General features: G+C 31.0%; 1 protein-coding gene across 1 annotated transcript; it reads left to right on the top strand.

The window, feature by feature from the left end:
- Positions 1-535: 535 nt before the first annotated feature.
- On the top strand, positions 536-25,977 carry LOC111635221 (alpha-L-iduronidase-like). Its single transcript, XM_023380118.1, has 13 exons — positions 536-587; positions 2,785-2,880; positions 7,123-7,331; positions 7,404-7,504; positions 12,192-12,270; positions 12,547-12,787; positions 12,874-12,934; positions 13,002-13,102; positions 13,173-13,300; positions 14,416-14,538; positions 15,061-15,131; positions 18,879-19,006; positions 24,199-25,977. The coding sequence occupies exons 1-13, from the start codon at positions 536-538 to the stop codon at positions 24,300-24,302; spliced, it is 1,494 nt and encodes a 497-aa protein (XP_023235886.1). The 3' UTR covers positions 24,303-25,977.
- The last annotated feature ends 327 nt before the right edge of the window (positions 25,978-26,304 follow it).

Genomic DNA, 26,304 nt, shown 5'->3' with positions numbered 1-26,304 from the left:
GTTAGGTGCAATCTTGGTAATCCGGCTGTTTACTAGTTCGACATGTCTAGTAATCCGACACTAGTCGATAGCTTGATCTCGGATATTATCGTCACTATTACCAAGCCGTAGACAAGATTCCAACTAATTCAAATTCCAGTTTCCACTGAATTTGAACACTAGTAAACGTGGCATGAGCCTGGGCTCGAACATTCGAGCTTGGGTACAGTTTCTTATGACACAATACCGTATAAATATTAATATAAAAACCAAAAATACTATATTTAGTGGGAATCCACCTACTTTACGAGAATGGTTATCGGCCACGACAAGAGCGCTCGAATAACAAAACGGCAAAGGACAATTGAAAATTATTTTAAAAGGATCGATGTTCAATTTGAGAACTCTAAAATACAGTAACGTGTTTATTAATATCAATGCAATGTACTAATATTATGCAAACAAACAAATTTTTTCTTTTCTAATGATTAAACCATTGAATCTTCCAATAACCCGACATTGTTACATCCATATATGTCGGATTACCGAGATTGTAATGTATAATCAAAATTTGTTTTCCTATGTAGTAAACAGTATTTTAATAGCAGGTGAGCGTCTTCTCTCTCTGCATCAATTATCTCAATACTCATTCAGGTGACCCAGAAAGACTAAAGATTTGATCATGTCTGAATTTTTAGATCTCAAGTAACACGAAATCGGAATCGTATTATCATACTGTCTTCCGCAGATATATTATTTATAAATAATTTTTAAATATATAATTTGATTAATTACAAAGGATTTAGAAAATTATTATCGCTTTTTAAGTGTATTCAGTTTTTGTGTAAATTATGGCTGTTACATTACTAATAAATCATAAGAGTACAATTAGATTTTAATTACAAATACCTAGATTTATAATAGTAATTATGTTAATTATAACTAATTAATCCCTATTTTTTACTTTGTTAATCGTTATTCCAAGCTAAAACAAAACATTTTTTAAAAATAAGCATATTCAAAATCAAATCTGAAACCAATACCATTGAAATTAAAAAAAAATTGTGTTTATATAGAAAATTTTATTTGCACTTCTACAAATAAAATTTTCTGCTAGTTCGAGCTATAGATTCTTAAGACTATATTTTTTTCTAATGTGAAATAACTAAGAATTCTTGGCCCACCGTTCGCCAAGTGGTTCCGTTTCCTGAACACTGGATGGGTTCGCGCCTGGCCAAGACAGGCTGGTCACGTGAAGTTTTCAGGGTTTTCTTCACATCTGTAATGCCTGAACAGGAGCCAGTTACTCTTAAAAAGACCTCCCGGAAGGCACCAAGAAAGGTCTTTTAATTCTATCCGTCATGAATAGTGGCCGAACTCAAATGTGGGTCCCGATCACTCCCTAAAAAATTCTTGGAGATTCGAGACAGCTTGATAGCCCGATCGGTCGAATTCAATGCCAGATGCACAGAGCAGCAGGACGACGCCTTAACTGCCTCGGCCGTCAAAACAGCCCAGATAACGGGCGATTTGACCCGCTTCCTTCGGCCCAACGATGCCTGTTTTCTCCAACTCCATCAGTTGTGTTTACACGTATGGCGTTGAGAGACTACTAAACAAGTACATTGAAAATTGCGAACACAGTGATTCTCTTTCTAAAAATCTTTTTATAGAATACTTGAATAGTGATTTTGAGGCACTCTGGTGGCATTACCTAGCGTGCAATCGGACCACAACTGTAATCATTTACATATCTGTCTGAGATATAGCTGTATGCCGAGTTTTAAAGCAATCGGACAATTCTAGCTGGGTGCATAGCTTTTTTGTCAATCAGCGTATTTTATGCTATAAATTGGATTTTAATTAGTGATGTAACGAATATTCGGTTACTATTCGGTATTCGGCCTGAGGCCGAATATACTATTCGTTACAACACTAATTTTAATGAAATATCAATATTAAAAACTCGTATTTATAAGCAACATTTTATATTTACGTTAAAAACTAACACGAATTCTTTATCATCATCGTTGTTTCTCCTTGGCAATAAGTAAAAAAAAAAAAAAAATGTGAGCTATTACGCTATTGTAGATTTTCTCAGTGGCGTAGCGTAGTGGGTGCGGCAAAATTTCACAATAAATAATAATAATATTTTGTAAAAATTTGAACCACTCTATTCTAAATTTGCGTCGCGCCTACGATAGTGCTATCATCCGGACAGTCCGGGAATCGACTCAGCGTCCGGGTGAACTAGTAATTTCATCCCGGGATATCCTGCGCAACCTGTTTTTTTTTTTTTTTGCTTGTACGATTCATTCCTATTCATATACGCCTCCAATATCCAATAGAGCTATTTTAAACAGGTCGCTGCACTAGCACGGAATTTTTCATTGCTTATTCTGTGACGAAACTGAATTTGTCTTTTAAATTGAGATGCCTAAATAACGGGACGGCGAAAATTTCCTCCACCCCGGGCGGTTGACATCCACGCTACTCCGCTGGATTTTCTATTTTCGTTTTGAGATTTTTGATACAGTACTTGTCTCTATCAGCTACATTCTGGTGATTTTTTCATACTTATTATTCTTGAATAGTCTTGTAGCTCGAATGTATCTACACTTGAAATAACATTAGCGATATATTTTTAAAAGTATCACGAATATTTTGATAATAATATGCAAATTTTTCTTCGACGATTTTTGTTGTTTTGTAGGAAAAGTTCGTTATTTATAATGATTGATATTACNCATTTAAATCATATTTTTATAAATCATGTTTTAAAATTAAATATTTATTTTTTTATAGAAAAATATGGAATTAATTATGTGAAAGAATGGAATTTTGAAACATGGAATGAACCAGACCATACTAAAGAGTTGGAATTTAATTTTACAAGAAAAGGTACATAATGTAAGTTTGTATATTGATAACCTTTAGAAACATTTAATTTCCAGTTTATTAAACTGTTTTAATTAAAAGTAGACTCTATTTTTATGACCTAAACAGTTCTTGGAAAATCATTATCATGCAGTTTTATTTGACATAAGCTATGTGTATAAATTAAAATTATAATCTTGGGAATATAGTATTAATTACATAATATCATACAGAGATGGTCATTCAGATATAATATGATATTTCACATTATTGATAACAGAAAATTCATACTCAGGTTTTAAATCAAGTAATCCTAGTGTGATCAGCTGTAATTGTTTCTTTACAACCATTTGTTTACAGTTAGAATTTTTAAAACAAGTTGGTCATAAAGTAGGTTTCTACAGTACAGGGTGTTCTACTCAAAAGTATCTGATTTTAGTTCACCATAGAAAATGAGTTGTTTAAGACAGACATATAAAAGCAACAAATAGTATTTGGTGGGAAAACTCATCAAGTTTTACATAGATTTTTTTGTGCTGCAACATTTCACTGAAGTTGAATTGTGAGCATTATTGTCCAGTCATGGTTTACCACAGGAGAAAGGCAGGTTGTAGTCTTTGGCAGCTACACTATTGGGCATAGCAGTCTCTTGAACTGACCCACGTAGATTTCTTTCTGTGGGTGAACGATATGGTTTATGCAACTTTGGTCAGAGACCTTCACAATCTTTGTTATGGTGATGTGTGAGATAATTAAAATCATGAGCTTATTGAAGATTTTTACATGATTTATGTAAATTATTTTTAAACTCAATAGATGAATCAAGTTGACAGTTCTAGTACAAATGATATAACAAAATTGACAAGTAAGGAATAATGCAGATAATGTTTTTATTACTTTGATCATTATTGGTTACTGTGTTTACTTGAATGTATGACATACTTTTTTAGATTTTAGTACAGTGGTACTTTGTACTTCAAATGTTTCAGAGTTTAAATGAGACCAAGTTCAAGAGAAATTCAATTTGGAGTTTGAATGGTGCTTCTATGTTTAAATTACATTTATGGTGAAAAATATACTCACTGTGTAAACATCATTTGTTGTGCACTAAAGTTGTGTATCATTCTCATTGTAAAAGCATCTCTTAAGTCAGGAATGGACAACTTTTTTCTATGTAAGGGCCTCATTTCAAAACTTTTGAACTAATGTGGGCCGCATACAAAAAAAGAGGAAAAATGTAAGTAAATCACAATTCTTTATTCATATATAATTATAAATTAGCATAGGTATACTTAATTTAGCTTCTGGAACTGATGTAAACATAATAAATCAAAAATATTTGGTTAAATATTAGTCACTGTTAGTTTTAAATTAGTATCAATGTGAGTCTGTTAGCCGGTTTTTTGTTTTAATTTTTCTAAATTCATTATGGGAAAACTATTCACATATGTAAGTTGTAGAAAATAAGAAAGTATGCAGCAAAAATTCAAATGTTAAGCTGGGAAATTGATATATTTATTCATATTTTATGAGAAGCCGGCCACAAAAAATATTACTGTGGGCCGCGGGTTGCCCATTCCTGTCTTAAGTTATGCTTATATGTTTTGGTGTGTTTTGTTATGCATGTATAACCCATACCTATTAACCATAGCATCTAAGAAGAGTGTGGAGAAGTAATAAAGTTTAAGAGGAAGGTTGTCGTATCAATGATTGAGGTGAAAAAGGAATTTATTGCAAAGCATGAAAGCAGTACACATGTGACTGATCTGGCAGTCATGTTTAAGATGTTGAAGTTGATCAGTAACTGAAATTTTCATTTTATTATACAGTATTTATGGATTTTATTTATCGTTTTCATATTTTAATTTATTATTTAGGCCATCTAATTGTGTTATTTTTACTTTAAATTATGTATGTTTTCTGTTTATCAAAATAATGAGTATTGTTAAGGGCCTAGAAACAGACTAATTTACTTTACATTATTTCTAATGGGGAAAATTCATTTGGATTCATTTGACATTGAACAATTCAGAGTTCAAACAGTCTGCTGAAATAGATTAAATTTGAAGTATGAATTACCACTGTACTGTACCCCTGAAATTAGGGTGAGTCATAGATTCAATGTAATACATCATAATTATCATAATTAGCAATTTCTAGTGTCATCCATCTTATTTCTTTGTCACTAATTCTATTGCATAATTTCATTAAATTTATTGGATCAATATTTAAGAGATAAAACTTACTACAATAGACTAATGAGATTGAGCTAACATTATAAGTATTTAGATGAAAATGCCAGAAAAAGTTGTGCAGCACTCTTTCAAGAAATGTTGCATTTTTGATACTTCAAATAGCATCAAAAATGATTGTATGGTGAGAAGATGTGGGCATTGAATCCTGTATTGATTCAGAAGAGCCCAACATGGAAGGTGAGAGGTTTCTGACTTCAATACCATGGAAAAAGTGATATAGGGGAATGTGAAGTTATTTCATGCAAGAGGTAATTCAATGCAAGTATCTCCTTTGATCTTTATACATTGGAAATAGTAAAATATGTTGTGGTGCCATTGTTGAAACATCCTTTAGTCTGATAGGAAATTGTGGAGCGACATGGCTACTGCTATTTAGAAATTATTTCTCAATATGCTTCACTTTTCATCCGTACATTGTATCCTGTTTTTCATATAAGAAATTTCACACAAAGAGCAGTTATAATGATTGGTGATATAAAGATCATGTTAATGAAGGTCTTATTTATCCATAAATGTCAATTTCTTCAAAATATATATGATCATTAGTCCAAAATCAACATGCTTGGAATAATTCCCTCATGCACTTTATTGGTAAATTTCAAGTGGTCTGTGTTGGGTAAATCAAAGCAAGCTGCTTGGAATTATCCTGTGAAAAAATATTGTGGGTTTTAGTAGCACACAATGTGGGATAATTGAAAGCTTCTTTTAAGTTATCAACACTATTGGCCAGATTTGACTTAGACCATTTTTCTGGCTATTGTTTACCATCTGACAGTAATGGGAAAATGATCAAGCTATACATTTGGCATTTTTTTAGACAAAAAGAACATTTGTACTGTTGAGAAATGCTTGTCATTATAAGAGGAAGTCGAACAGATGTTTATACAATCCAAAAGCAATGACTGATGTTGTATAATTTATTGTTCTATTTATCTTAATTGAGTAATTTAGCCTTTCAACAATGCCCATGTCAATGTGACAACTTTGTTTCCTATACAAATCTGTATTTAGAATACAACTTTTGCACAGCAAACTTGCCAAAGATGGTTGTGGATTGTGACTAATTTAACCAGGCAACATATGTAGAGGTAATATTAAAGCCAAACGATTTAATCTGGCAAATTTTTGGCTTTAATATTACTATCAGGCTTAGTGATGCTTATATATGTATCTAGACATAAAATTATTTTTCTTAAAAGGGTTCCAAGTATACACACATAATTTAAGGAATTAATGAATGGATTTCAATAAAATTTTCAGAGCAGATTGTACTATACATGCTAACAATTGCATGGAATTGCTTGCTTCCAAAAATGTATGAAAGTCAATGGCACTTTCACAAATTCTTAGAATTATCCCATTTAAATCAAGCATTGAAGAGACCTGCAAAACAGACCTCCTCCAAAATCACCCCCTTAATTAATCTCTTCTCAACTATCTTCATTATATAGGAAATCTTGTTATCTTAGAACAATATCTAAATTATTGGTGACAACTATGCTGTTTATGTAATACATTTGTAAAGACAATGTATTTTGTGGCTTGCCCCATCCTTCCCTATAACTTACTGTACTTTACTATGAAATAAATACTAAATAAAAATAGAGAAGTCCAGACATAAATTTGTCTGGACTTGTCTATTTTTCAAGAAAAAATCATCTGTGGGTGAACATGTAGAAACTAAGGGGCATTTTAGATTCAATGGCATCTTCTATTCAAGTAAATACAGTATATAGCTGTATAAAAATGTATTCTTTCACTGCTGTAAGTGATTCAAGTGTGAATCAAATCTAGGCTTTATGATTTCTCATTGTTCATTCATCTGATTCTCCTGTGATACAGGTAATACAGGTTAGTAATATCTGCTTTGTTTTTAATCAATTGCTATTTTAATTTATAATGAAAAATTAGAAATAATTTATATTATTAGACATTATGAAAAAACTACTTATATTTCATTTTATTTGACAAGCAATTTGAACACAAAGTTAACAGTTATTGCAAATTTTAGGTTTTCTTAATTATTATGATGCATGTTCAGAGGGATTAAAGTTAGCAGATGTCAATCTTACATTTGGTGGACCTGGTGGTTCCTGTCATGATCCATCCACTGGTCGGTCACCTTTATGTTGGGCTCTTATGGAACATTGTAACAATGGAAAAAATTTTTTTACTAAGAAAAGGAGTGTTAGAATTAATTTTATATCAATTCACAAAAAAGTAATTACAAATTTTTAAAATTTTGTATTTTTTTATGCCTGTTTATTTAATGCCAATAATTTATTTAATTAGGGCAATGGAACTTCATCTGAAATTATACAGGATGAATTAGAAACAATGAATATAATTATGAAACATTATCCAAAGTTAAAAAATACACCATTATATAATGAGTAAGTAGAATTTTGTCTTTTTATGAATATTTTTATACAGTCGACCCCCTTATAAGATTATTGATTATTCCGTTTTATATGAATTCCATGTTGTACAAGTCACTTAGATTTTACAAATACGTGAGCCGTTCACAGCCCGGTACACGTATTTGTAAAATCTAAGTGACTTGTACAACATGGAATTCATATAAAACGGAATAATCAATGATCTTATACGGGGGTCGACTGTATTACCGTATTTTTTGGCGTATGAGATGACTTTTTAACCCGGGAAAATCTTCTCGAAGGTCAGGGGTCGTCTTATACGTCGGGTGTCGTCGTATGTGGCGAGTATATCCCAAACTCTATATTTTAACTGTAAAAGTCGGGGGTTGTCTTATACGCCGGAAAGTACGGTAATAATGTAACGTTANCACTCATTCGACCATGAAAGGGAGCCAGTATTTAAACAAGGCTTAATTTTCTAATTTTTAACGATACAATAGCGACAATTATTATTTTAAAAAATTTTTGTTAGGCTTAACATCGATGAAAATTCAACGCAAAGTAGGTTAATAGCGATATACTAATATACTAATTACATGGGATATAATAATATACTACACTAATAATGGATTTTTTCATACTTTTCAATTATCCGACCAACCCCAGTCCCCAATTGAGTCGGATAACTGAGGCTCTACTGTAATTTTACTTGACAAAGAATTAATTAGTTGTGGAATTATAATAATTAATTATAAGAAATGTTTATTATTAATAATTTTCAAAGTTGTTATCAGAAAACAATTAAAATATTTTATTTGAAATTTGTTTAAATAAACGAATATGTATTAAAAATTAAATACAGGCATTAATTCAATTAGAAACTTCAGACTAGGAGGTGTTAAAAAGAATTAAAAGGAATATTTTAATCTTTATTTTAATTAGATTAAAATATTTCCTTTTAATTCTCTTTAATGCCTCCTAGTCTGAAGTTTCTAATTGAATTAACATAATTGTTGGCGTGACATCCAATCCAAGTATTCAATATACCTTACAGGCGTACCCCAGGTTATGACCATCTCAGGATAAAATTGTCATACATTTCATACCATGATCTGACTTAGCTATACCCACTGATATGATGCATATGATGCTTTGTCCATTCCAAGTATTGCCACCTAATCTGTTATTTCTTCATGTTCAGGTGACCAGGCAAAGACCAAAAATGTCTGGGTTTTAAGATTAAAAAATAATAATTTGGCAAATCATCAATAATTAATAGTGATGTAACGAATATTCAGTTACTATTCGGTATTCGGCCTATTTTTCACTATTTGGCTGAATACCGAATATTTAATCACTATTCGGCCGAATACCGAATACTTAAAAACAGGATAAATAAATAACAAAAACACAGTAAATTAATCATTTTGGTATTTAGATTTAATGTTGTCGAGTTAGTGTTGTTTGTCTATATTTATTTATAACTTGTAACATGCACAAAATAAAAAAGAAAATAATATTAGTCACATGTATTCACAATTTATAATTACAAATATCAGCACACATACACGTCTATCGTTGGAGAATCCTCGCACATCTGAGGATCTGACCCTGCCTATCCTTTTTAAGTGCTCGTCTTTGCTCTTCCCTTTCTCTTTCCTCTATCACTCTAATCCACGTATGCCTGTGCATACACCATAATACGTGCTCACGATACTTTCGATTTGTCACTTTTCTGTCCTAGAGTTCCCATTTTACAATTACGTGACTTCAGCCTGGTGATAACGGAAAAAAGAGACAGATAGGATGTCGATATAAGTCACATTTATGATTTCACAGATTCGAGACAGCTTGATAGCCCGAACGGCCCCAGGCTTTCGCCCGTGCACGCTAAGTGACTTACATTACAAGCATTTAGCTTTCTGAAGACTATGACAACAATTGTTTGGCATTGACGGGCGTGAATTTGGTGCCAATAAGCTGCCTCGACTTGTTCGATTATGTTATCGACTCAATTTCATATTTATTTTCACATTTTTACTTTGCGGTCCTTCTCTGTTCTTTTTCCGTTATTTACATGTGTAGGTCATTTCATTGTTATCCACATTTGATATCATCATTTATCACATACTTCCATGACACTCTTGTCTGTCCGCTACAACTGCCAAGAATTAGCGCGATTGGCGAAGCGTAGTGACAGCGGGCCAATAGAGAGCAGGATCCTTGCCGTAATGCGGTTTGCGCGCCAATTTTTCGTACGTGCGTTAATCAAGCCGAATAGTTTGGCCGAATATTCGGCTATTCGGCCACGCTTCTGGCCGAATATTCGGTATTCGGCCTGAGGCCGAATATACTATTCATTACAACACTAATAATTAATGATATAGCTGATTTTATAACTGACAAATAGATTAGCAAGTCATTTATAACAACATTCCAGAGTAAGGGTCCAGACACTGAATCTTGAAGACAGCCTGTATTTAGTAGATTTTTTTAACAAAGCCCAATTTAAGCTCAGTTCTTCTGTCTTTTAAGAAATCCTTGAGCCAAGTAATAAATATTTTGAAGTACTTTGGTATCTCTGATAAGTTTTGAAATTGAGGGCCACCATACATTGTCAAATGTGCCTTTGATACATAGAAATATTAACAGAGACATCAATCTCTTCTTCTTTCCTTGCTGTATAGTATCACAATTTAACAAGGGCATCCTCTGCAGAATGCTGGAGCTTGAAACCATATTGGTCATTGCTCAAAAACTTTTCATGTATGGGGAAAATAAAAAAAAAATATAAATAAAATTTTTAAAAAAGTATGGGAAATGGCAACTTACAATACAATTACTATTTGATGGAACACATTATGTAAACAACATAGGTTATGCCTATATTGTAATTTTGTACAGATGACCTGAATGTTATCTGTGTTTAAAAGCAATTTGAAAGTGGATATATGTTATATATTAATTTTAAATTGCAATTACAAATTCATCAAACAGCTTTTCATTTGTCTGAAGTCACTAAAACCATTTTTAGATGATGTGAAAAATTCTTTGTATACCACAGAGATATTTATCTGCCATTGCATTTATCTGCATTTTTTTACCAAAACCAGTAATGACATATATATTCATACTTTGTCTTTAGATTCTATACTTTATTATTATTAGACGTTTCTATTTGAGCTTTTATCTTGAAAGCTAATAGATTTCCATTTAATTTCACTCCTCTGCATGTAATGTCATTACTTCAAAGAACTATTTAGAAACTGGCTATGTAGTTCATTCTATACTAGCTTTTTATGCCTGGCTTTGCTTGCATTTAAAAAGCACCCCTCACAGTAATTGTTATACCTAGTGTTATTAATCATAATGTTCTTAAAATGGGTTTTATCACATACATTTTTGAAATTTATCAGAATGTCCATAAACTGCATGGGAAATATGTCCTCATAAATAGCAAGCTTATATATAAATTATTACAATTAGTTTGGTTTCTTTGGTTATGACAATGTGGCACACAAAACTCTTCCTAGGAGTGATCAACTATGAGAAACTGTCCCTATTTAGGTGTTACTAACTTGAACAAACCCCAGAAAACTGCCCGTTGGCAATGCTTGAACCCATAACCATCTACCAGTGTAACAGTTTTGGCTCCATGCAAGTGAGTATCAAAGTACAGTAGAGCATCGATTATCCGACCCCTGATCAACCGTCACATCAGTTCACTGACTGCATTCTAGTCAGCAAATTCAAATGCCCACTAGTGATGCAGCGCTATAATATTTGGCTCTGTCTTGGCTACTTTAATATTTTTGTTACATTTTTGGTGTTTTAGCTAGCAACACTAGCTCAACCATAAAAGGGGTACCAGTATTTAAACAACGTTTAATTTTCTAATTATGAATGGTTATTTGTTTTTTGAGCAATAAAATAATTTTTAACGATACAATAGCGACGATTATTATTTCAAAAAATTTTGTTAGGCTTAACATTGATGAAAATTCAACGCAAAGTAGGTTAATAGCAATATACTAATTACATGGGATATACTAATAATGTTTTTTCATACTTTTCAGTTATCCGACCAACCCCAGTCTCCAATTGAGTCGGATAATCGATGCTCTACTATAATAATATAGCACTTCTACTTCATACTATAACTAAGTTAACATACTGTAATATTTGTTTTTTTTTTCTTTAATTATATCTCTTCATATTAATTATAGTTAGTTTATTATTTATTTAATTTTTTGCCCATAGATAGCATTACATGTAAATCCAGCAAACCAAATAGAAATTGATATACAGAAATTTAATAAATAATTGGGGTGGGATGTATGACATTATCTAATATAGAAATATGTTAATATAACTGCAAAGTTTTGTAGCAATTGGTCTAATGGCCTAGGAGTGTATAGTAAACAAACAAACATTCTCATTTATAGATATAGATTCATTGCATTTTTTTTTTATTGTTAATATAATTATTTTAACCATCAAAACTTATTTTATGATTGAAAATGATAGTTCTGGCTACTTAAATTAAGAGATGGTATCTTCTGAATTGTATACCAGTAAATGTTATAATTTCTCTGGCCACTATAGAGTTACATCATATACGAATGATTTACTGTACCAATAATAGTTATTTGCATGAAATTACAATACTTTTATAATAATAAGTATGATACACTTTTATCAGTGAAAGTGATCCCATGGTTACTTGGTCTAAACCTCTAGAATGGAGAGCAGATGCAACTTATGCTGCCATTGCCATTAAAGTAAGTATTGGGCAGTAACAAATTAAATTATAATTAATGCAGATAATTTTATTATAAAATATTTCCATTATGTAAAAGCAAAATACTTTATATAATTTTTATAGTCATTTAATGGCTTATTATTTAACTCATTTAGAAAAATACAAACTATATGATTTTCTTATTAAGAAGTTATTAATTAAAGTCTAATATTTAAAATATAAATCTTGACTATTCTTTATCAAATCACTTCTGCTATTTCTGTTTTCATTCTTATTAATTCGTTTGAATTTTCAGATTATAGCACAACATCTTGAAATGTTTTATACAAATAACACTCCACCTTTCAATTACAATCTTCTGAGCAATGATAATGCATTTCTCAGTTATTATCCTCATCTGTTTACACAGAGAACATTATTTGCCCGATTTCAAATGAATAACACCAAAACGCCTTACACTGAATTTGTAAAAAAACCTATTTATTCTGTTTTTGGACTGCTCAGTTTACTTGGTAAAAAATTAATTTATGTTAAAGGTTGGTTTTTTTATATTCTTATATTTAAATACTTTTCAATCAATATTTTTAGAACTGTAACAACCAGTGTGTTAATTTCTTACCAGGAAATTGGAGAAATTCAAAAACATTAGGTGCAATAGCAACACTCAATGATGAATCTGAAAGGTAATTGTTAATGGAAATTGTGATAATATTTAGAAAAATATTTTACAGCATACTGTAATATTTTTAGATTTGAATTTGTACTACTGTTGTACAATAGTCTGGATACTTTCAATATTTCAAGTTACAATTATTTAGATATTACAATTGATGGACTTAATATTACATCAGGTTATTAAATTCTTTTATTTCTGTTAATTACAATAATAATGTTTCTTGAGTAAACTGTATTTTTTTACAGTAAAAGACTTTAGAATGGTTCAATATCACATAAATAACGAAGAAACAAATCCATATTTTTGGTGGAAAAAATTTGGATATCCTCCATATCCTTCTATACATCAGTTTAAGGTCATGAGATCTGTAGAGGTAAGAAACTTAAATTACACAAGACTTATTTGTTATTGATCAAAAGTCAGTAAACTATAAAATTTATATTAGTGATGAGAAAATAAAACTTGCAACAGACCTTTTCTTGTAGGTTACTGTGGAGTCTAGACACTCCCTTTCTAGAAATAATCATCATCTTATGATTATAAAATATGACTTTTCTAATTTTTATGCTATAAAAAGTTTTCATACAGTTTTTTTAAGAATATGTATGTCTTATCATTCTTTGGAAATCACATGACAGTTCCTAATAATATAAAAAATATTTACAAGTTAAAATTAAGAGTATGTGTTAAACTCCTCAGGTAAATTTTTGAAAAGCCAGAACAATAAATATATTTAAAATTCACAAAAGAATAGAAGAAATGCCGTCAATTTATTTTAGTATTTTTATATTTTATCCTTTAAATATAGCAGTCTCACAGCAGAAGTTCTCATCTACCTCAAGATCAGTAGCTGCTCGTGATAAGCACTGTGGAACTACAGCATTTCCAAAGAAAAATAAAATCATAAAATAATGACTCAATTAAAATTAATGTATAATTATTTTGTGATTTTATTTTTCTTTGGAGATGATGCAGTTCCGCAGTGCTTATCTTGAGGTAGATGAGTACTTCTGCTATGAGACTGCTATATTTCTGAGATGTGAAAAGGGATAAAATGTGAAAATACTATTAAATACACTAATAATACTACTATTAAATATACTAAAAAAAATAAATTGACAGCATTTCTTCTATTCTTTTGTGAATTTTAAATATATTTATTGTTCTGGCTTTTCAAAAATTTAAGCTATTTAAGCTGTTCATACATTAGATTAAAATAATTTATAATATTTGAACAGAGCTTTCTTAGGAATTATGGACCTTTGACAAATTTTGATTCATAGTGGAGGGCTATGATTTGGAACCTGGTTACAAACCTCTTATAACAATGATAAAACTAGTGCATCATCCCAAACAATTAGTTTTAAAAAAGCCATTAAATTGTAATTCTGTTAGTATGAATTGGTAGCTACTGTATTTGAAAATTTTTACTACTTAAGAAAAATGTACAATATTTAGTTTTAATGCTATGAATTAAATTTTTTTTAGGGTCCATTTCGGTTGCATAAACCAAAAAAACTATCTTATCCACCATGGAAGTTTTACATGAAGATACTGTTGCCTGGTGTTAATTTGTTATATATCTGTGATAAGCACAATTTACCAACCTATGTGAGTAGTACAAGTTTATTCCATAATAGTTGTCTAATCTTTTTATTAGTTAATAAATTGTTATTATTAGAAAGAATTTGTTGATTGATACAGTAGAGCCTCGAAAACTCGGCCTAATGTGGACCGAAGGGTGGCCGGGTTATCAGGAATGGGGTTAAAAAACTAAGTATGAGTGTTTCCTCAGAAAATACTGTACTGTATTTGTATGTATTGTTTACTTGAGAATACAACAGAGAATAAACTGCCCAAATACTCTTAAACAAAGGATAAGTACGTCCTTTATGAAGGCATAGAGCTTTTACTACATGAAAATGAAAATTAATGAATACACTGTGTACAGTAATTTACCTGATAAGACAGACCCCAAAAAAATACTTTATGAGGCATAAAGCTGTCTATAATGAAAATTAATTAACTAAGAATTTTTTTGCCCTACCAGGGTGTGGCCGAGTTATCCGGAGTGCCGAGTTTGAGGCTCTACTGTATTGACAATTTTTAACAAAACTTTTATCTTTTAAACAGGTAAAAAAGATCCAAATACTGAGTATTTCTCAACAAAGTATCATTATAACCTGGAAAGATCCTTCTAATAGGTAAATAATTTAGGAATCCCTTTTAATTCTATAAAATGATGTTAAAAATTTATATTTGAAACAGTAACCAAATATCTTCTAACATTAATAAATGATTAATCTGGTTAATCAGACTGAAATTAATCAAAACAAACATTAAATTTAGATAATTTGGAAGGAAAAATTGCCCAAAATGAAACTCAAACTTATATATGTTTAGAAGAGGGAGTGTAACAGATAAAAGTTCTTTATGGTTATAGAAGCCTATAATTTCCACACATTCTTCTTGTCATTAAAACAATTACCAACAACTGTTTTAAGTCTTCAATGTGTCTTAGAATGGTTGAAGACTTGAAAAAGCTGTTTTAATGACAAGAAGGATGTGCTCAAGTTATCAACCATTCTAAGACATATTTGAGGAATTTGTTTCACTTGAGTATGATGATTCAATTGATCTCTGTTCACTGAAAATAAAATAAATAATTAGCAGCCACTCTATACAATATTTACATCAATATGTTTAATTGAGCTAAAGTACAATGTGCTTTTACAAGTATCAATTTAGGAACTACTAGTAGATGAGCCTGGTGTTGCTTGGGCAAAAAATAACAATAGCAAAGATTATTTCATACTTCTAACCATAACCTTTGTAAATATAAATCAAATACCGTATAAAGAGTTTGGTTATTTCAGCCTACCATTGTCATATTTATCATGATACTCTGATGGTACTAAATGGCACAAATTCAATGATCAAGTAGACAGGAATTGACAATATATCTTAGATGTCATAATATTTTCTAATGTTAACTTAAAGAAACTGTACCATTCACAGCCAAATATCAAACATTACAGTAAAGTCTGTCTTGTTGACTGACTTAGCCCTGATGGAAGTTAGGAGGTGAAGGGAAAGGGGTCTGCAGAGTTGTCTTGCTCTGGCATTTATTAACAAAACAAACTTTACAAGAAAATTAAGCAAAGTAGCAAAGTAGCCTAAATTGTTTATTTTTTATGTTGAGACTTACAATGTGAAATGTGTATATATATATATATACACACAAGATGATCAGTTGTTTGTTGACAAATTTAATCAATTTCTTCACTTATAGTAGTTCTTCCACTGTCTTCTTGTGGATATTCAAACAGCAATCTGCTAACCAATCAAATTTTACAAAAACTGCACCAAATATTTAAACTCGGCACCCTTGAAAACCACTTAAATCATATTTTGTGCTTGCCTGTAATTTTTCTATTTGAATCCCACCATACTGCTGGTCTGGTAGAAAGAAAGGTCCATTGCAGAAGGGGGTTGAAGTAATTTGACCACCTCCTGGAAGAAGGAATGCTCAATGATTACTAATTAATACTGGTCTACTATTAATATTTGAAAAGTGATTCATATTGGATAGATTGTGATGGCCCCAACTTTAACGTCTGAAAGACTTCATATAAAATCTTGTAAAAATGCTAGAATAATTGTTTTATATGATGACAACATGTTATATAAACTATGTGGAAGTATGTTCTCGTAAATATTGTGTTTATACAAAAATTATTAGGATGCAACTTGAAAAAATTGTAGACCTATTAATTCCCACTGTCATCCGTTTGTTTTTCCTTAATCTCGAGAATGGAGTTAGATAGATGAAAGTAGAGACCAGATTAATTATATATGAACTTCTGATTTGTATTGCAAGTCATGTTATTTCAATTCAGAATTTTCCTTTGAATGGAGTTAGCAATAGAGTTGTGCCAATTATGTATCTAATAGGAAACATATGATGTACAGGGGAAAAACACTACTACACTCTTCGCAGGCAAGTGCTATGTGCTACCTGTTGCAGTATCGGCATAATGGCGCATCTATTTCACGCTATATCATTGTCACAGTAATTCACTGAAAATAATATATATTTTTATTACAAAAAAAGGATATAATTTTAATTATATTTACTTAATTATTTTGTTAAATGATGCTATGTGTAAAACCAGCAATCAAATGTAGACAAAAATTAATCAATATATAGAAATCTAATCAATATTTTGGAGTGAGATGTATGACATGTTCAAATTCTTCTAATTTAGATCATAACTGCCAAGTTTTGTAGCAGTTGGTCAAAAGGCCTAGGTGTGCCCAGCAAACAAGCATCCTCATTTATATATATAGATAAAACCATTAAAGATATAGTCAGTTGAATCACATGTACATGTACACACCTGTGAGCTAATTTATTTTCTTGACAAACATAAAATTGAAGGCTAAAAATATATTTTTATAATAATGAATATAACACATCAAAAATAAAAATAAAGGTTAATTCTAAAGCTTCTAATAAAAGGTAGTTTTACACAAAGAAATCATTAGATTTATGATTTCATTACAGTATTTTAAAACTGACAATATTACAAAGTGCATGGTAAAATGCCTTCTTTTAATTTATACTAAACACAAAATATAAATATTTTAATTCTTGAAGTTAGACTATTTACAAAAACATATAAATATTTTCGAGTCTATCATTAAATCCTTTTACACTAACCACAGAAGACACAGTTATATTGGTTAGAAGATAAAACTTCTTTAAAAGACAAAGAATAAAAGGTAAAAATTCACATGTTTAAAAATGATCAAATGCCAGCCTTTTATTGTAGGATCTGATATTTTTTACATTAAAAACTTCTCACCAACCATCAAGTCCTTTTCCAAATTTTATAACTGGTTCATCCCTCTAGTGGTAGTTACGAGTCCATCACCTTCATAGACTCGAAAATATTTATATGTTTTTGTAAATAGTCTAACTTCAAGAATTGAATGTTAACTCAGGATATTCTTCAAAATTTTAAGATTGTGAAGTTATGCAAATGAAAGTGATGGACTCATAACTACCACTAAAGGGATGAACCAGTTATAAAATTTGGAAAAGGACTTGATGGTTGGTGAGAAGATTCTTTAAGTTTTTAATGTAAAAAATGTCAGATCCTACAATAAAAGGCTGGCGTTTGATCATATTTAAACATGTGAATTTTTACCTTTTATTATTTGTCTTTTAAAGAAGTTTTATCTTCTAACCAATATGGTTAGTGCAAAAGGATTTACTGAGAGACTATTTACAAAAACGTATAAATATTTTCGAGTCTAACTTCAAGAATTAAAATATTGAAGAATATCCTGAGTTAACATTGAACATTGTGAACTTATACAAAATATAAAATCTAATATAGTTGAAACGTTTGAAAGGAATAGCCATATTCCTTTCAAATGTTTACACAAAATGGCATGCATCACTTTTGGACATTTTTGGATATACAGGTGACAGTTATCTTATCCATGTGAACCGCATGTCATTTCGTGCTAATTAATTGATAGAGCAAACTTTCCAATTAGAAAGTTTATTTTGCTTTGCCTATCTTCTAAATTTCACCACTAGGAGCAATGCTGTTGTATGCATTAGGTCAGGCATAATTGCTTTACTATGCCATTACCTCACTTGCATAACTGTAGCGCACTCTGTTTGCAAGAATTTTCCAGTTAAAGGGACTTTCCTATGCCTGTATGGATAAGTTGAGGATTGGAAATTTTGCACTTCATTTTACTAATAAATTGTTTAGAGATGATGATTTATCTCAAGTGTATATATATTTCTTGCAATAACAAACATGACCAACTTGAAGCATTGCCAAACTCTTCAGGAGTTTGTTTTCATTTGATCATTTAGTATAAGTGCTTAATAAAATATATATTATATCAAAAGTATAATTTTATTACAGATGCCTTTTAACCTATGAGGTTCAGCATTCTCCAAATGGTATTTTGAGAACTTATACAAGGATTAACCAAAAAGACACAGTTTTTCTATCATTTACATACATGCAAAAGTTACAAAATTCAAGTCAAAGTAAGAAATTATTGCATAATATTTGTTATATTTATATAATGTTAAACATCACAAAGCCTAATGAGTATAGAGAAACATCCAGTTGTTCTTAGGCCATGGGTGTAGGAGTCATCCCCAGCTGATGTTGTGATTAACCGAATAAGGTTATATCTAAATTTAAATACCTCTGGAAGCAAAGACCTGCTCGGGGTCCAGGTGGCACAGCTGGCAAGCAGAGGTTGCAGGTTCAAACCCTGCCCTGGATCAGTTCTTTTCTTCCAGAAGGTTCTAAATTATTTAATAAATTATANAAGAAGTGAACAACTCTGACCTTAGGACCGAGCACGTAGTTTCTTCTATGTTAAATAAAATTCGTAATCTAATTTTGTAAATTTGGGAGTACTTCAAAAATGACGTTAAAACAGTTTTATGTCGTTACAAGTGGGTTTTTTTAACATTATCTAGTATAGTAAAATCGTGGGACTGATAAAAATTTGACGTTATATTAGGGTTGTCTTATATCCGATGACATTATAATCGGGTTAAACTGTATATTGTTTGTGCAAAATAAAAAAATAATTTCGGACGATACAATAACCACAATTATTTTTTTCAAAAATGGGAAATTTTCATTACACGTCGACAAAAATTCAACCCAGGCCAACATGCAACGGAGAGAAGTTTTGAAGTTGGATAGGTTAATTTCATCAAAAATGCATCGTGAATGACATCATGGTCGTGGCCAGCGAAGTTTGAACGATTGTGCCCAAAATCAACAATACCAAAAAAGATTGGAGAACAAGACCCACCTTGAGCATCAAAGCGATTCTGTTTAGTAGTGAGTCTCCAAGACAGTCTTGTCCCAAATAGGTTTTGCTATTTTACTTGTGTAAGTTTTAGATATAAACTTACACAGTTAATCCTTATAACCTTATATCTAAAATTTAAATACATCTAGAAGTGTGAAGGCTTGTGTGGGGTCCAGATGGTGCAATTGGCAAGCTCACTACATGGCAAGCAGAGGTTGTGGATTCAAATCCTGCCCCAGATCATTTCTTTTCTTTCAGATGGTTCTAAATTATTTAATAAATTTTTAAAATTATAATTATTAATTTAGTTAAAAGATGGTGCTTAATGCCTACCTCTAGTGACAAATTACTTTGCCTAAATGATCAGGCTAATTAAATAATTAATACAATCATTGGATGTTTCTATGTTTAACATTGTTTAGTGAAAAAGTTTTTTTTTTACAAACTGCAAATAAAGTATTCCACTTGAGTTATGCAGTACAACAAAAATTGGTAAATACAGTCCTTCCAACAATAATAGAACATGGTGATTGCCTAGAAACTATTATTTTCATGTAACTTACTATAAAATGTACTGGAAAATTTCATCAAAGACAGCAACAATTATTGCACAAGTTTGGAGAAAAATGATTAATAAACAAAAGAGCTAGATACTATTAGCAAAAATTGAATGTCCAACATTAATAGAACATCTTAACTTATATCTTTAAATTAAAATTAGTAACTGATTTTGCTACCATCTTTGGAAATAAGCTGAAAAATACAATTAGACATTGAATTATCAAAAATTGCAGTCATTCTTGCAGAATATTTTCCAATGCTTCAATGAGAACAACCTTGTATTGCTTTCCACTGCTATACATTTGGAAAACCAAGTCACCCCAAAGATTCTCAATTGGATTTAAATCTGCACTGAAGGGTGGCCAGTCCAAAAGTCAACGTTCTCTGAAAAAAAGATAACATTGATTTTGATACACGGAAGCTTGCATTATCCTGCATAAATTCAAAGTCCTGTCCAGCAATTTTCTGTCTATAAGTTTGGAGCTGCTTCCAGACAAGCTCCTGATATGTTTGAGAGTTATTTTGATCTTCAATAAATACTATATCTGTCTTTCCATTCCATCCAACCCCTGCCCAAGTCATGAGTGTTGTACCACCACCAGCCACTCTCTTTGAGTATTGCTTTTGATCTGGTATTTTGTCTGCCCAGTAAAACTTCAAACCATCAGGTCCATTGAGATTCCACTTTTTCTCATCCTTCCCTTCTTTCAAAGTTGTTTCTGGCAAACTGTAATCAAATTGTGTGTGTTTCTCCTTGGCTGGTTTTCTGTCTTTATTTTGATGAACAAAACATTGTCTGTTGATCTCAAAATATTGTATACTGTTGATTTACTGCAGCTCAGCTTCAATTCATTTTGATTTTTTGTATATGTGTGTTTCCTTGCAGTTCACATCGAGCAATTGTATGTCTTTCTCTAGGTATTGTTGAACTCTTGCAACCACTATTTAGTTTTCCTGTTCATTGCTTCTTATTATTGAAATATTTTGAGATTGTTGAATGAGGTCTTCCCAAATTTTTAGCAATCAAAGTTACTTTTCTCCCTTCCTGATGAAATACATCAATTTTGATCTTTTCCTCTTTAGTTAGGTCCTTTCCACATCCCATTTTGCATAGTACCTTACTATTAATTAAATTTACTAAATCTTTCTTTCCACTTGTTGATTATATTTTTATGCAAATTTCATGGATTCCAAACATTACTTTCTTTGAAATTAATTCCAATCAGTGTATGTTCTATTAATGTTGGACATCCTATTTTTGATGATGATATCTAACTCTTTTGTTATTAATCATTTTTTCCCAAACTTATGCAGTAATTGTTGATATTTTGCTATCAAACATACTAGAAAAATTCATCAAAGTTACATGAAAATAATAGAGAGTTTCTAGGCAATCATTGTATGTTCTATTATTGTTGGAAGGACTGTACACTGTAACAGGTATCTAAGCATATGCCTGGAAACATCATTCTACTCAAAACATGAAATCAGTTGGTTATGCTTCATAAATTTTTTGCTATTTCATGCTATATACACTTTCTCATATGCATAAAAACAGTAGTATAGAATGTGGTGCTGTCTCTGTTTAGAACTCAAAACAATGATAAGTGAGCAGAACCTCCAAAAATGATGCAATGAAGTGGTATGCAGCAGATTTCTTGGGAATTATTTTTGAATGTATCTAATATAAAAGCATTCATCAGACACTACAAGGAAATAATTCCATAGTGCCTGGATATACAATGGTAGATAGTCAACAGCAATTGTCAGAAAAGTTCAAATTTTACTTAACCTTGTTATGAAATAGTATACTAGGTCAGTATTATGAAATACTGACCTAGTACACTATATTCATGTTAGTAGCAGAATTGCAAAGCAGATACATAGAATATCCTGTTTGTTAGCAACAGGCTAATGACATGATGACACATCCTGTGCCATCATGTCATTCAAGAGTATGCTGAAACCCAATATATTTTCAGAATAGAAAGCAGTTTGCATCACCTGTATGAAAATATCAGGCAATCTCAATGAAGGAGTCACTCAAAACTATGTGAAGCAAAATACCAAGTATACAGCCATAGTGTATGGAGATTTTTTGGTATATTGGCATTGGTGATTTAATTGTGTGTGATAGAGCTGTCAATGCATAATGCTATCAGGAAATTTTGTGCCAGCATTTTTTGCCTTCTATGGTTGGCCTGTGTCTGTAGAGAGATACAATCTTACAACAAGCATTTGTCAAGCTGCATACTACACACTTTACCAAAATTAGTTCAAGTTCTGTAATGTCTCAAATTTGTCTGATCTTAATCCATTCAATGGCATATGGCATGTCCTAGAGAAAAAGTACAAAAACAGGCTCTGAACAATAAGATCAGCTGAAGACAATACTTCAAGAAAAATGGATCAATGTTCCACAAAAATGTGTATTTATCAATATGATTGAAACATGACAAAAGTTGCTGATTGCAAGGTGCATGTAATCACCAGTTTGCGCTTCACATATAAATTTATTGCCTCTACATTTTTTGAGTGGAATGGTGTTTAAGCATACATTGAGATGCCTGTCACTAAGTTCAAGTGGAGTTCTTTGCAAAGGTAAGGTAAAAACAAAACAATGTATTTTATATTAAATTACATGACACTACATATGCTTTGCAATTATTTTGATTTTTAAGCTGAACAGATAATAACCAATTTCAACATAAAAGTGAAAGCTGAATCTTTAATGAACAAAAATGTTTCATTAAAAGATTTCAGAAATTGAGACTATTTAGTCTCAACTTCTAAAATTTAGTCTCAAATCAACATCTAGATTTCTAGATGTTGATTTGAGACTAAATTTTTTTAGTATTGAATAGTCTTCATTTGTTAAAATGTTATATAACATTTTATCATATTGAAATAATAATTTATTACTATTTGAACTATAAAATGGCTAAAAAGCAAGTTCTGTGAAAGCTAAAAAATGGTCTGTTCTTTAAATTTCTCTCAGCATGCATTCAATTTTCAATTTAAAGGACTTAATATTTTGCCACTTTTATTTAAAGACTTTATAACACACACAACTGATGGAAAAAAGTTAGAATGAGATGATTTATTTGCTTTAAACAGGGCTGCGAAGTTGGTAAAAGAACACTCGACTCCGGCAAAATTAAATACTAAGTCATTTTATGGGGGGGCCGGGTGCTCTTAGAGGAGCACCCTACACTGAACTCTGAAAGGAGCCTGGGGCATTTACCCAAATACTTTTATAGTTAGTATTTTTAATATTTATTTGTAACAAATATCACACCCTTTCTCCTCTTATTAAATAAAATTCTACATCTACATATATTTGTCAGCATTTGCACTTCAGTTTCACCCTTCCAGAAGAGTTAGTCCAACTAAAAAGTGTGCAATCTAGCTAGTTACTTCAGTCCTTTGATCAGAGTACATATTTTTCTTTTCTGAACAATTATTCTGGCTCATTCAAAAAAAATAGAGTACTTATTTAGAGCAGGAATAATAAAGGAATGATTCAAAAATATTCAAATTCAATTGGGTCAAAATAATTTAACTACTAAACACATACTGCAAAGAATACTACATATTTAATAAATTAAATTGATGCATTTTGTAAAATAAATAAATATATAATTAGTTTTTTATTTAAATGAAATAAAATTTAAATAAATTTAAAATATGGGAGTCGGAGTCGACACATTTTTCTGACTCCAACTCCACGGCCCTGTATTTATGTATTTGGTGTAATGCATCAAAATATTACTTTTTTATTTATTGATTAATAGCATAACTTGTACAGTTTTGTCTAACATAATATTATCATTTATTTTACAGCTTTTCATTGGAAATGCCCATTCAAAGGATTTTACAGAGTTAGGGCTGTTGATTTTTGGAACCAGATGGGTCCTTACTCACAACCTGTTTTCTATTCGTGTTAGCAGAGTAACAAGTTTTCTAAAAGCATTATTCACTATATGTATACTTGTCCAAATTTAATGTGTGTTAGACATATTAAATTTGGAAAAGTATACATGTAGTGAATAATGCTTTTAGAAGTAGTTTACTCAATTATCAATTATTCTCAATCATTTTTGTATTTTTATTTTCAAGATAAGTTAGACTAAAATATTAAGTCTAGTATCAGCACACAAATTAGAAAACTAATTAAACCTGGGTATTAATTTTAAGTTCAAATATTCAATAGATTTATCACATAAATTTTAGAAGGTGCAAAAAAATCTAATTATTCAAAATATCAATTATATACTTTTAGATACAATTCAAAAATAAAATATAATTTCTACTTGGAGTGCTGATATTGGGCTACATAGTCTGAAAATGCTTTTAAAAGAATAAATATTTTTATTTGAATCTCCACTTGGCCACTTTTTTCTGGGTAAATCTGGGTTTTTAAAACCCCATCAAGGTTTTTTCCCATCTAGACCCAAGTTTTTTCAAATGTCATGGGTGGCATATATTTATTTATTTATTTAGACATACTGGGAAGAACCCATGATGCAGGGAATACAAAAATCATTACATATATGTTACAAACAAAAAAATATTTAAACAAAATATCCAAATACAAACAGAAAACAAAATTATGGGGAGAACTATCCAAACAAAAACAATGTTATGAACAAAAATTAATTACACCCATCTATAAGAGAAAAAAGACTTGATTTATCTCGTCAAAATGTGGATAGTCTCCCAAAACTTCTTAGCCACACACGCACTTTTAAAGGAAGAAAAGCAAACGCCACCTTTGGGCAAAATCAAATACTCCAATATGCAAAAACAAACAAAAATGTACTTCACACTCCGTACAAAGGATCACAATAAGGTCCAAAAAATTCTCAAATGGAATAATAGATACACCAAAAACACTTTCCCAAATTTTTTCTAAATTAGTACACTTAGCTATGACATGTAAAGCATCCACTAGATGATCATCCTAACAATACATGCAAATTTCTCTGCAATAATTCTGCAAAAAATTAAGAGAGTTACATCTGATTTGCATTACGTAGAGCTAATATTGAAAGAAAAATTGTTATTATAAATCGAACAGTCAAAAAAAGATTTGTTTAAGTGCTTATACCAAACCTTATAAGAGCTTACATTAATACGTCGATTCAAATCAAGAATAAAATTATCAAAATAATTTAATTTTAAGATAGAGCAACAGTGTGAGAGTCGAATTTAGGGAATAAATTGTTAAATAATTTTTTGTTGAGGGAGGAAAAGTGTAAAGAAATAAATTTCAAACCGATATAAAAAACGAACATAAAAATCTTTTCCCACGAACTTAGTTCCTTGTCAAGTATGATACATCGAATGTGTCACCCGAAATCTCGAAAAAGGCTATTGGTCAGTGGTGAAGAAAACAGTCCTAATAAGGCAGTGGAAAAAACCCAACGAGACCCCGTTTATAAAAAGGAGGGGTCGATACGTAAGAGTCAGTCTCTGGAAATTGGTGCACTGGGAATTTTACGTGAACGGATTAGCCGCTACCCGGAACTCATCTAATCGCCGCTGTTCGGAAGGACTACGCCCAACAACGTTCGAAAGAACTTTGTGCAACTGGGAAAAAGCATATCAACGTTCGAAAGAACTTTGTGCAACTGGGAAAAAGCATATCAACGTTCGAAAGAACTTTGAGAAGTCTAGAGACTCGAGGACGAAAACGACTAATCGACGATTTAAAACAAGATATTTATCCTCGCGCGAAATACATGTGAGCTCTCTCTCTCAGGAATAAGGGTAACCGGGCAGACAATTGATATGTTAATTGAACCGATTGTATATAGTATGAACAATAAACGGGCATTATGTATAGATTATGTAGAGTGTAAAATTCCTCTGATTCTCTAAACATTCGCATCACCGAGAATTAGTTTGAAGATTGTCGAAATTCAGAGATTACGATAATAATGTTTA

Source organism: Centruroides sculpturatus, unplaced genomic scaffold, assembly GCF_000671375.1.
Source record: "Centruroides sculpturatus isolate CEXI.00-Female unplaced genomic scaffold, Cexi_2.0 scaffold878, whole genome shotgun sequence".
In the NCBI taxonomy this organism is placed as follows: domain Eukaryota; kingdom Metazoa; phylum Arthropoda; class Arachnida; order Scorpiones; family Buthidae; genus Centruroides; species Centruroides sculpturatus.
This window is presented reverse-complemented; position numbering and strand designations above follow the sequence as displayed.